This window comes from Lactuca serriola, chromosome 8, assembly GCF_051521515.1.
Source record: "Lactuca serriola cultivar US96UC23 chromosome 8, Lser_US96UC23_V15, whole genome shotgun sequence".
NCBI classification, from domain to species: Eukaryota; Viridiplantae; Streptophyta; class Magnoliopsida; order Asterales; family Asteraceae; genus Lactuca; species Lactuca serriola.
The window spans coordinates 186,575,451-186,588,712 of record NC_136415.1 but is presented as its reverse complement, the minus strand read 5'-3'; the positions used below and the strand labels follow the sequence as shown (position 1 = coordinate 186,588,712).

At 29.7% G+C, this 13,262-nt stretch overlaps 1 protein-coding gene across 2 annotated transcripts; it reads right to left on the bottom strand.

Moving 5' to 3' along the window:
- Window positions 1–4,257: 4,257 nt before the first annotated feature.
- On the bottom strand, window positions 4,258–7,548 carry LOC145070702 (plasmodesmata-located protein 7-like). 2 transcript variants are annotated; one of them, XM_079017660.1, is made up of 3 exons: window positions 6,769–7,548; window positions 5,875–5,988; window positions 4,258–4,488 (listed from the first exon to the last, which is right to left on the bottom strand). In XM_079017660.1, exons 1-3 carry the CDS (start codon window positions 7,487–7,489, stop codon window positions 4,481–4,483), a joined length of 843 nt encoding a protein of 280 aa, XP_078873786.1. In that variant the 5' UTR covers window positions 7,490–7,548; the 3' UTR covers window positions 4,258–4,480. The 2 variants fall into 2 exon arrangements, with proteins under 2 accessions (XP_078873786.1, XP_078873787.1); XM_079017661.1 differs by having other exon boundaries at window positions 5,875–5,985; window positions 6,769–7,546.
- Window positions 7,549–13,262: the final 5,714 nt, after the last annotated feature.

Sequence of the window (13,262 nt, the reverse complement as noted above, 5' to 3'; positions counted from 1 at the left end):
GATATTTTAATAGATTTGCTTTTTCAGGCTGAAGATTTGGTACTTTATCCAAGAGAAGTGAGAATCCTAGTGGTTATAGAACACACATAAGTTACCATTTTGCCCCTCCTTGTAAAGTGAAGTCTTAATGTCTTTTCACTAAAGAACAAACCAAATACTTAACCTAGTGCATTTAAGATTGTAGAACCGAAACTGTTCAGGTAAAAACCACATCATTTTCTCTCTTTAAAAGTTATATTTAATTATTTATAAACTTATGATAATTTAAAATGATATAATACTTTCAACGCTAAGCTGTATAGGGAATAATTGATGTATTTTGTGAAATTTGTTATTTGGATAGAAGGGTAAACGGTCATTTATTGTAATTTAGACAGTTTGTTTGGTTTAGAAAAAAAAAAGAGATTTTGTCTATACAATACTTATCCAGCAAAACATTGTTATTCATTCAGCCAAATTCTTATTTTATACTAATAACTAATGAAATTAAAATAGAGATTTTATCAATTTTACAGGCATATGTAGCGGTTAAAGTGGCAGATTGTTCTCTTTGTGGCACACGAGGTGATATTATGTTGGCATTATGGAGTGTGTTGTTGTAGCTTCTTAGATATAAAACTATTATAACACCCCTATACCATTAATAGAATTAATGAGCTTGATTGGTTAAGCATTTGATTTAGGAAACTATATATGGTTCATGGTTATTTATTTTTTACTTAATGGACTAAGCCAAAAGAACCTAATATAATGTATCAACACAACCAACTATTTTTTTTTTACTTTCGGACATTTCTAGGTTGCCTACAAGAATATATAGACTTTACAGGTAGCTTAGAATGTTAAAACAAAATTTTATTAATATTTTATAAATTCCAACCATGTCATGTTGTATATTTTGTGAGTGCAGACAAAACGTTCTGAGGTATCTGTTGAGGTGGCATTTCTAAATCGGCAGAGTATTATTTTAGACATGGAAAATAAAGTGTTGAAACAACGGTTAGAGAGTTTCGCTGAAATGAAATAAATAAAATATGGTAAGTTTGTACACATGTTAATATAATTACAAAAAAAATTCTTTGATAGAATAAAAAATTCAAATAAGAAATTTGAAAAGTGTAACACCCAAAATATATTCTATACTGTAAAGGAGCCCATTGAAACTCATATGGTTAGAGATAAATTTTTATCTCAAACCATATTGATTAGAAATCTATATCATTTCATATTTCTTAAATTAATGAAAATTATTACAATAGTTATAAATTTTAATAATTTTTGTATTCCTACTTATACATATTATATTACTATCTAAAGAATCAATCATTTTCATAAACATAACCATACATATATAACATACAAAATTTAGATAAAATACAAAGATAAAGAAGTAATAGATAAACAAGGTTTCTGAAGTGTTAATTTGAAAAAGAAAAAGTTGAATGTTGAAGTATATATCATAATCAAGGTTTTGAAAGACTAAAATCTATATGGTGTTATTTTCTTCTTTTCAATTTATATCCATATATTTTTCCGTTTATGTTTTTTACATTTAAAGAAAAAAAATTATGGTTGTATATTTAAAGCCAAAAGGAAAATGCCTACGTTTCAGTTTAATTGTTATAATTTCTTGAAGATGTATGCTCTTAGTTTCAATTGTCTTATATAATTGTTTGATTGAGTTTCATGTTAGAAATATGGGTTAAGAAATAGCACTTGGAATTATCAGAATCGTGATTATCACACCTTCAAATCGAAGTATTTGGGTGGTACTCCCCAAATCCTCAATTGGACAAGACTCGGAAATGAAAGAAAACAGAAGAAGAGTATAAGATGTTATGATTTTCGTGAGTACCAAAAAATGATGACCAAAATTGGTTATTAACCATCAATGTTGAAAAATTGCCACCAAACAGTTTTCTATGTTTGAAATATACCAAAAAAACTGTCTCCAATAGTAATAATGTGTCGCAAAAACAAGTATTGTAATAAGAGTCAAAACAAAGTAAACAAACATGGTTTATTTTCAATAATTCGGATTTCTAATGCATTTTCTTTGCCCCTTGGACCCTACTCCGAGGGGCGCTGCCCCGGATCCCCGTTTGTTCAGGGGCTTCTCCCCTAAATGACATTATATTTTAAATTTTGAATAAACTTAAACAAATGTGCACTCCGCATCTTCTTTACTTGTTTAATATTCATCAAGATTGATTTTGGTCAACATGTCAACCCATTACACTTAAATACAATTATTCAAACATATTACCAATATTTTGTATACTTACAAAAGTAGAATTATATTATTAACGAATATATTAATATAACATATGAGTTAAAAAAATATGACAACATGAGGGGGTGTTCAATATATATATTTATTATAATAAATGTTAATTTTATTGCAACATATTCATTTGAAACCATCACTATAACTCAAAATTCTTTTTAACTAGAACTAATTATCCACTGTAACTCAAGAGTTTTGTAATTTATGTGTATATATGATTAGTTATGTGTACTTATTACTTTAACTTTAAAATAATTAATTACTACAAGTGAAATGTACAAATTTATATAAGCAAAATATATAGACTTTGTTTATATTGTTTGAAGACAACATGAAACAAAATTTATGGTTATTTGTACAGCGTAGAATCCCTTACATTGTATTTTTCTTACACAAATAAGATTCCCTAAAAAAGGATTTACGGTAATAGATATTCACATATAACATTTATATTATATATATATATATATATATATATATATATATATATATATATATATATATATATATATTATTTTGACTGTAATACTTCATACATATTATTAAATGCGTTCTTGATGTTGGTTATTTTATTATTTTGAATATGAGATTATGTTTTTCCGTTCGAGTTTTGTGATTAAAATATTATTATTGTTAAATATATACATTGTGATGAGCAAGTTATAATTAGTTTCATATTAAAATTATATATATATTTCCTAGGTGTAAAACCCGTGTATTACACGGATTAATCTAAAAAAAAAGATTAAACATTAAAGTGTAAGCAGTAAATATATTTTAATGTAATACTTTAAAATAAGAACGAAAAAAATGTATTTATTACAATTTAATTTAATATATATTATATTTAATACTTTACATATATAAATATATATATGATTTTAATTTTAAAATTTAAATAAACCAGAAATTGACAAGTGAATAATATTTATTTCAAAAATACCATAAAGTGACAAGTGTCAAAACTAATGAGAGATTAACAAGTGGCAAATTTATTTTCATTTATTAGGGAGGATAGTTTCATATATAATATATAATTTTTAATCATATGCAACGCGCAAATACAAGCCTAGTTGAATATAAAAAAAACAATATTGGTTAATGATTTTGGAGGGAATTGGAAAAAACTAAATATTTAGTTTTCACTTATAATTAAAATTATTAGGTAAAAGTACAAAAAATCCCAACCAATTATACATGTATATACAGAAAAACTCTTATATTATTTTTATGTTCAGAAAAACCCTTATATTATTATTTACGTTTCAAATAAAACCAAATCGTAAATTTTTAAAAGAAATGACCAGCTAAAAATATGATATGATATTTATACACCTTATATTTCTTTGATTGTATGCAAAAACATGTCAAACCGACATATATTTGAATTACTTTCACTTGATTGTTTTATCTATATGGTTGATTTTTCTCTTCTTAACTAATCGTTTTATCCCAATTTAAAATCAATGTCGTATTAAAAAATTAAAAATGTAAGAAACATTAGATTTTTAGATGTCAATTTCTCTTAAGAACTCGTATTTTAGTTTTTTTCGAATGATAACTATTAATATAGAGGGTTTTTTTTAACATAAAAATAATATAAGTTTTTTTTTCATATTCATATATAATTGGTTGGGTTTTTTGTATTTTTCCCAAATTATTATTTTTATTTATTTCAATATATATTATAATATATATGATGAAGGTATTTTTCCCAAACCCGTATTTACGTCACCATCTTTTGTTTTCATATTTATCGTATTAAGAAAGTCTTTTCCCCATCCTTTGTATTAGCTTCCACTATAATGCAAAGAAATATAAATTCCAAACAAAACTTACTACAAAACAACAAATAATACAAATAAACCTGCAAAAAAAACTCCTGACCTGTGAAACATTGGTCTTGCTCTAGTTAGTAATTTTATAGATAATGAATAAGTATAAGATCCAAATTCATAACATATAAATCGTTATAAGTAAATTATCATGCTTAAACAAATTTAACCTGTTTCATGATAAATGTATTCGTTAAATTCAATTACAAAGTAATAATTACCATAGAATTAAAGTAAATAAAAATAAGAATGTAAGTTGACATCATAAAGGAAAAAAGGAAAAGCAATGAGACAAGAAAAGCGATGAGGTGGTGGAAGCCGTCCATGCAACCCTTTTAACTTTTGATAAAGTTTTCATTTATTTACCTGCAACAAAACAAAAAGATTATATATAAAATTTATAAATAGATAAATATATATGTTATATACAACTTTATATAAAAAAGTGAAAGTGTAAAAGAGAAAAAAAGTGAAAGTATATACCAAAAAAGTTTGCTTTGAAAAAGGTATATACACTTAAGGTGCAACGGAGCTCAAAAGCACACTGGTTAAATTAGTAACGCATTTTCTTTTTATGGATATATATTATATATTGAAATCTTTACAAATATATGTTTTTTTAATATAACAATATTATTGTTGTTGAATTTGATATAATAATTTGTATACTAAGTTGATATAATATATTGATTATTTTGAATTATATGATAATATATATATCTATTAAAACTGCATAATCTCAATCTTTTGAACTATATCTATACACGGGTTACTCATGAATAAAATTAAATATAATATATGATTTAATGTTATTTATAGTTGTTGTTATTCTTAATTAATTTTTTAAAATTTATTTGCTTAACATTTCAATTTCTATCATTGTAATTATTTAAAACATCAAACAATTTTTTTTATTTTAAAGATAACAATATAATCATTATATAGAGTTATTTTTAACCTTATTAACCAATTTATAATCATTATTAGAAAGAAATTGAAAAATAATGAGAGTTTCAAATGAATGTAGTGAAAGGAAAAATGAATGGGGGTTTCAAATGCATGAGATTCAAGAAAAATGTTAGCTTTATAAGTATGTATGATTATTTTCTTAGTATCTTGTTAATGTATTGTATTTTGATATTTTTTGGAAATAGAGATTTTCTATCGAAGTTTTCCAGGTCAAGTTTCGTGCAATGAATATAATATTTTGTCTAATGTCCTGCAATTATTTTAGACAAACATCTACGACCATAGAGATTTAGCAGTGTCATTAGTTAAACAAGAGTCATTATAATTATCCACCACATCTTATGCATGTCTTCTTAAGTCGGTACAAAAAAGTTATTCAATCATACCAAACATTTCTGTTTTTTTAATGCCCAAATATTTTATTTTAAAATGTAATGTTCTAAAGTTGCAATAAGATTAACTAAAAGTATAATGCTAAATAGAAGCAAGTAAATTGCATAGGAATTGAAGTACATTAATTGCATAGAATCGAAGCACATTTGTTTTGAAACGATTTTAAATATGATTAATAATATATATGTTTTTAGGACACATTTTAAAATTCGATTATGTAAGACTCACTAATACCTTAATTAATTGCTTAATCGATTATACCATATAATATGAAAAAGTTATTTTATTTTATATTACAGTATTATATTTGGTGATCTTTTATATACGGTTTTATAGTAATAATAAAAAAATATACTGTTTTACAAACAAAGGAATATGGAAATAAGTTACCGTTTCGGCCGAAAGCTTTTCTCATGAAAGTTAAGAATATGATAATGAGTGCAACACCAGCTAATAATCCAATTATTATTGCAAATGTCTTCTCGGCTTCATCATGCCCATCTGCTAAGAAGAGTAAATTATATACGTAAAAACTAATTTTTAACTGATTATTATTCTAAAGAATATATGTTTAGACTCGATGTTAATAACGTGACAACAAGTTAAAAATACTAATTTACTTTCTAATCCACTTTTTCATTTAATTAAAAAATAAAAGATTTAGCTTTTAGTTTCTAGCTACTAACTACCAATTACGATTTAGCTTTGACAAATCACACAACTCTTTAAGTATATTGGTTTTGAAAATATATCTTACAAAATATTTACTAAAAGTACATATACATTTTACGTGTAACTTTTGAAAATGTAAAACTTTTATCGAAAAGCAAAATACTAATAAAAAATGAGGCAAATATCGTTGTGATGAATCAGTTTACGTAGTACATGGATAAAGTGTAGATTTATGAACATGCATGAAAAGCATCAAAAGTATCAAATTTCGATTCAAATGTACTATCCTTTAACAAGCCAATATTAAACTATGTTTTTTATATATCAAACTTTAAACTAATTGTTTTAGATTTATATGTTTCAAACTAAACACACCTGACAAAATCAAGTTCATAATCTATTTTGAAACTAAATTGTTTCTCAACCGAAACTAACTTGTTTATAATATTTTACATTTATAATCTACATGACTATTCATGAGACTTTTTAGTTAAAAACTATCTTTTCAGTTAATTTTGCTAAACACCTAAATGTCTAAATTACTGCCATTATCTTTTTCTAATGATCTAGTGCACACAACGTCGGTAAAATGGTAAAGGTAAAAGTAATTACCATGATGATGAGAAGTAGCATAAGCATGAGCTCCACTCGTTGAATACCTTGCATAACACTTGGCCAAAAACATATCTCCAAACACCGCACCGCCGCAATCACTTTTCAACCGTCCAATCGCCTCCGTCACACAATCTTGACACTTGCCATTACTCAAATCCCCGACACACTGAGCCACCCCTTCTACATCAGCGGAACCACCAACCCTATACAACCCACTGGAAGAACCCAAGCTCGCCAACACCGCATCCCTCCGCCCCATCACCTCCGGATCATACCCAACCGACGGCGCACATTTCTTCATCACCACCGTCTTATCCTCCACCCCAATGAAACTAGTGTTGTCATACTTGACGAAACACCCTTCTAGCTGCAGAGCACCACCGCAAGCTTGAGAACAGAGTGGGCCGAGTTGGGTCACTGCACGTGCAACACAGGTGGCGCAGTCCGGCATGGCTAAGTCGCCTCTGCATTGGTAGACACCGTTGATTACCTCTTGTTGGGTGGAGCCGGAGATGCTGTATTTGTTGTAGGACGAGTAGGTGGCTGAGTTGACTAGGGAAGTGAGGAGTGAGTTGAGGTTGGACTCGTATGGTGAGCCAGGTGAGTATTTGATCTGTGAACAACCTCCATAGATGAATGAGTTCGTGGAGGAATGTGAAGAGTGTAAGAGAGAGAGAATTAACATAGAGAGAAAAGGAGTAGCTAGTGCTTTGGCCATGAGAGTGTTAGTGTGTGTTTCTTGGTATGGTAGGGTTTGATTGAGTGGTTAAGTAGATGAAGAAAAGCTCTTTTTTACTTAGCTAAGTATACAAACGAATTAATGGCCAGTCTAGCCATGCAAGATTGAGGTGGTGGTTGGGCCCACTATCTTGGCTTGGGGGCATATATTTTTATATCTCCATTATATGCCTGAAGCTCATTAGAATAAACTCACCTTTAATAGTACTGTTAATATACATATTAAAATTAAGCATAATATGGTTAGGAACAGTGTAGTTTAGATTTCTCATGTTTTTGCCATACTGTTTTCATGTAATGCTGCTATTTGTCCATACATGTTTCTATATTGCCTGCTTCCTCCCTCTATTTTTTTATTTTACTTTTTTTTTATTTTATTATTTTTTTGTTTATCGACAATTTTTTTCCTTCATTATTTAGTTCTTCGAGATAATAACTTCAAAGGTAACGGACTTTCGATTTTGTTCACATTTAATTATTAATTTTTTTTTTCATTAACTGTTTGCCACCGAACTATTGAAACTGTCATAAGGGTAAAATATGAACAGTTTCAATAGTTCCATGACAAATACATAATGTAAAAAAGTTTAGTGACTAAATGTGAACAAAATCGAAAGTTCGTTTCCCTTTAAAAAAAGTTCAATGATTAATGTGAACAAACTTGGTTTTGTATTATGTTTTAGCAAATTATTTATTTTTGTTAAATTCTAACAACATTTGTTGATAAAGAAATCTATAAAATAAAGAAAATAAAACTCCAAAAAATATATTAAAAAAACAAAAAACCGAAACCTAAACAAAAAACCAATAATTTAGTATTTTCCAAAATAAAAAATCAAAATTTACAATCTAATTTGGTTTAACAAATAAATGAACTATTCTCACTCATAGCTATTAAGAAATTGTATTTTATTGTCGGAAAATTACGTTGTATTCTGAAGAAAAAAAGTGAGAAACTTATTTTTTTAAAGTAGTTATTTAAATATGAACTATTTTTCTAAATCCTTTTAAAATTATGAGTGACCTTTTTAAAAGAAAAAAAATAGCGCCGCCTTAATTGTTGAATATATTGGTATCTTTTTCTACAAAAAATATTTTTGAAAATGTAATATGGATGGGGTGGTTTGGGTGCAATATTTTATAAAACATGTTAACGGTTTTACTTAACTTTATATATCTAATTAAATAATCATAAATTTCAATAATTATTCAAACTTTCTAAGAAAATACAATCTCAAATATAAATCAATTGTCCAGGTAAATTAAAAATCCCTAAATTCTATATAACTTGACTTTTATTTTCAATATTCTTTTTAATAGTAAATATACTAATATGATTTATGTCAGTACAGTACATGGAGTATAACAACATATATAATATATCAATGTATGTATGTATGTATTGTTTTATAAACAACGTATATGGTTTAATTTATGTCAATTTATATGTTGCATAATTTTATAACACAAAATTCATACATATAATATTAGGATAATTTTTATAGATATAATATTGTATGATTTTATAACACATATATATATATATATATATATATATATATATATATATATATATATATATATATATATATATATATATATATATATATATATATATTGGTTTCATTTTCATTTTTTATACCTTTTTCGGGGTTTTGTTTTTTTTATTTCATAGATTTTTTCATCAACAAATGTTGTTAAAATTTAACAAAAATCCATAATTTGCTAAACAATAATACAAGATGAAAGTTTGTTCATATTTAGTCATTGAAGTTCTCTGAGAGGGAAGCGAACTTTCAACTTTTTTCATATTTAGTCACTAAACTTTTTTTATTATCTATTTACTACTGAACTAATGAAATTGTTCACATTATACCCATATGATCGGTTGTTACCGGTCATAAGAGTAAAATGTAATCAGTTTCAAGAGTAAATTACACGAATGATCCCTACGGTTTGGGGTAATTTGCGTGCTTCGTCCCTAACTTATTTTTTTAACTCGGAAGGTCCCTATGGTTTGTTTTCGTTACGCGTTTGGTCCCTACTGTTTATTTTTGTTACGCGTTTGGTCCCTGTCTTATCTAAAAAGACTATTATTTAAAGAAGAAAAAATGATGGAGTAGGTGAGGTAAGGTGAGGGGGTGGGATTAGGGGTGTGTTTATTTAAATAAATTAAAAAAAATCAAGGGCATAATAGTCTTTTTAGGTAAGATAGGGACCAAGCGCGTAACAAAAACAAATAGTAGGGACCTTCCGAGTTAAAAAAATAAGTTAGGACCAAACGTGCAAAGATAGTTCGGTGGCAAATAGATAATGAAAAAAAGTTTAGTGGCTAAATGTGAACAAAGTCGAAAATTCATTACGCTTTCAAGTCATTATCTCTAGTTCCTCTGTTTTGCTCCATAGGGTTGAGTCATCCACCGACTATAGTATGTTGCTATGTTTCAATTTGTTTTTCGATCGCAATCGGCGCTGTACACGCAATTCATCCCCAACAATGTCTTTCCCTGCTCATCCACCATCTTCTTGCTTCCAATCAACCTCTTCTACCACCTTCTAAATCGACTGACACTTCCATCTCACATACTAAACCCGTCTACATACCGCTGTTCCTCTAAACCCCTCTCATATTGGAATTCCCCTAGATTTGGAGAGAACGATCGTTTTAGGGAAATGATCATACCCTATTGTGCTCGCTTCTGATTTCTCCCCGAAATCCATCAAAGAACCAATACACCATCCCTCTGTCTTTCCTCTCACACTGTAACATCCATAAAGATCATGCCAAATTTGAACTTTTTAAAACATTTAAAAATCATTAAGTTATTACAATTCGTTTTCAAAATAGTATCATATCAGAGTTCCCAGAAATCATAATGATAAATTGAGGAAGTGTACGGTCATGCATTCACCTTCCCGCGATCATCCGAAGTACCTAAAACAATAATCGATAAATATAAGCTCGAAGGCTTAGTGAGTTACCCCCAAAATACCAACGCATACAGATATAACAATATCATATAAACATATAAGCAAACAACATGCATAATGAGCCTTCACCATGACTGGACCGCCTCGTAGGCCTTTAGCCTATCTGGACCGCTCTCCGAGCCTTGGGTACGTTTGGACCGCCCCGCAGGGCCTACAGCCTATTCGGACCGATCGCTAGGCCTTCGGCCTAACTGAACCCCTTCATAGGACCTTCAGTTTATCTGGACCGCCCTGGATATGTTGGCCTTCAACACAAAGCAGGACCGGCTCAACCCAAACCCCAATCAACAAACATATGCACATACATATCATGCATATCATATGCTAACATATATAACAGTCAAACCGATCTAACCGCTCACTAATCATAACAACATCCTATTACTAGGATACATACCTAACTGGTCACTAACATAGCATATCACCATCCTAATTACCATGATGTAAATAAATAAGTATATCATGAAATAAAAACCGGATCCAAATCCGATAAGAGCCGACATTGGTGCCTTAGACATAGTTGATATAGTGAAGATAACTCACCTCGCAAGAAATGCTGAAATGAACGGAAAGCCTCCAATTTCCGTATCACTGCAAATCCCGAACTATTCAAATAATAAATATTAAGTCAATAAATGGGAATATCAATCTTGACCAAGAGTCCTACAACTATTCATAGACCATTTTGCCTCTTCCCCTAATTTGGGCCAAGGCCCAATGTCAATCCATGATCCACATGTCCACATATGTATGGCCCATTATTGGCCCAATTTACCAAATTAGGTCCAACTCCCTATATGGGACTTATTCTAATATCCATATTCAAAACTGGCCCAAAACACCATTATTCAGAAAGCTCATCAAGGCCCAAGTCTAACTAGTCCAAAGGTGGACCAATCCCGAATACCAATTTGACAAAGGCCCAACAGAGGACGTACTCCTCTGGTACGCTGGGCGTACTCTTCCTGACGTTGACCACCATCGGGGTGGTTGACTCAGTACGCTGGGCGTATAGGATTTACGCAGGGCATACGTAGGCTTTTGCTAAAACCTTAATAAGTTCTTAATGGCTTAAGAACTTAAGCCTAAATTCCAAATCTATTGACCAAATGTGTCTTTGAACCATAAAGTCGCAAACTTTAAGACTTTGGACGTCCAAAAAGCTCTTAACACATGGTATTAATCCATTAAGACCTTCCTACTCCATGCATGAGACACATTTAGCTATTGGGACATCATTTTTATCACTTAGGACTTCCTCAAGGGCCTGAAAGGATAGCTCATCTCGTCCAAATCATATCATGCATCAACTTAGGACTTTTGTGGCAAGAAAGGGTTTCTTAAAGCTAAAATGGCAAGATCTATAACATACATGCATACATTTTGAAGCTCTTTACCTTCTGGAGCTTCTAGGGCACCAAACAACTTCAGATCTATTAGCTTGTTCTCCTTCTCCAACTCCTTGATGCAACACCTTCTTCTAAAACTACTCAAAATACACACTATAAGCTCACACACTCAAGGAAATGATTAGGGTTTGGGGAAAACAACTCTAAACAGTAGAGGCTGAGGTAACGGAGGGTTATGAGCTCATAAGGTTGTTTATATAGCCCCCAACCCTAAATATTAGGGTTTTCTCCTGACATAAGTATGCTCACAGTACTAAGGTGTACCTTAATATGCATAGCGTACTCTTATGTACGCTCAGCGTACTCATTTCTGATCTAAGGTTGCAACCTTGGACCTTAGACTTATCTTGGCTCTACACTTCCAACCTCAAGGACTACAAGTGAAAAAATAATGATAGAAGAGAGGATTCAGAAATACCTGCAAAATCTCGGGATGTTACACACACAACATCGACAAGAATAGAAAATTAGCATGGTGCTAATGAATATGTCGATTTGTGATTTTTTAGGGTTTATCTACGTCATTTCAGATGAGATATCCTCAACAAATAGACAACTTCAAGGTGATTTACTAATTTCAGATTCGAAGGTACATATGCTTCTGTTCATAATCTTTGACAAATATATGAGCATAACCACATGTATCTTCCCGGTTTTAGCTTTTCAGCCGGATTGCTTGATTGCAACCACCTATTGTCCACCGATGTTATATTCCAGTTAGGAACTGTCGTCGCTCTGCTCTTTTTTTCTATATTTCTTTTTCTTATTTACCTATACCGACACTATCATGTGGATTATTTTATTAAGCTTATTAACGCCTGTAGGTGGAGCATATTTGGTGTACATGTATCGAGGGGGGGGGGGGTAATCAAAAAGTCTGTTTTGCCCTTTTTTTAGTTATAAAATGTTGTGCGAATAAATAATAAAGTTACTATGTTCCTAAATTCACTTCTCCTATAAAAGAAGTATAAACCAATTCTTATCTATCGATTTTTGAAACAAAATATGATATCAAAATATTTTACTGTATTTGTTTCATTTGTATAAATAGGCTAATTTGGGTTAGATATGAGGTTTATAAATGGATTCAAAAAGTTATTGACATCATTTAACAAATCAAACAATATCCATACAACATATAACAAATAAATAACAAAGAAAAAGTGACCTATGTTTTACCACCTAATCACCTACTAGTTTAGACAAAATTGCAAAAAGGGTCCATGTGGCTTGACAAAAGTTATTTTGATCTATAAAGTTTTGAATTAGTACCATTAGTTTAAAATAAGATTTTTATCGTGGTTTTGGTTCTTTTAAAACTTGAAATAGCTTAAAATAACTAAATTTCTTTTA

What these genes read in the sequence shown, in the direction of transcription:
- LOC145070702 (XM_079017660.1), bottom strand. Translation starts at nt 7,489, where the DNA reads ATGGCCAAAGCACTAGCTACTCCTTTTCTCTCTATGTTAATTCTCTCT. An exon ending in TGCTACTTCTCATCATCATG is followed by an intron (nt 5,989 to 6,768) that starts GTAATTACTTTT and finishes TACTCTTCTTAG; the next exon opens with CAGATGGGCATGATGAAGCC.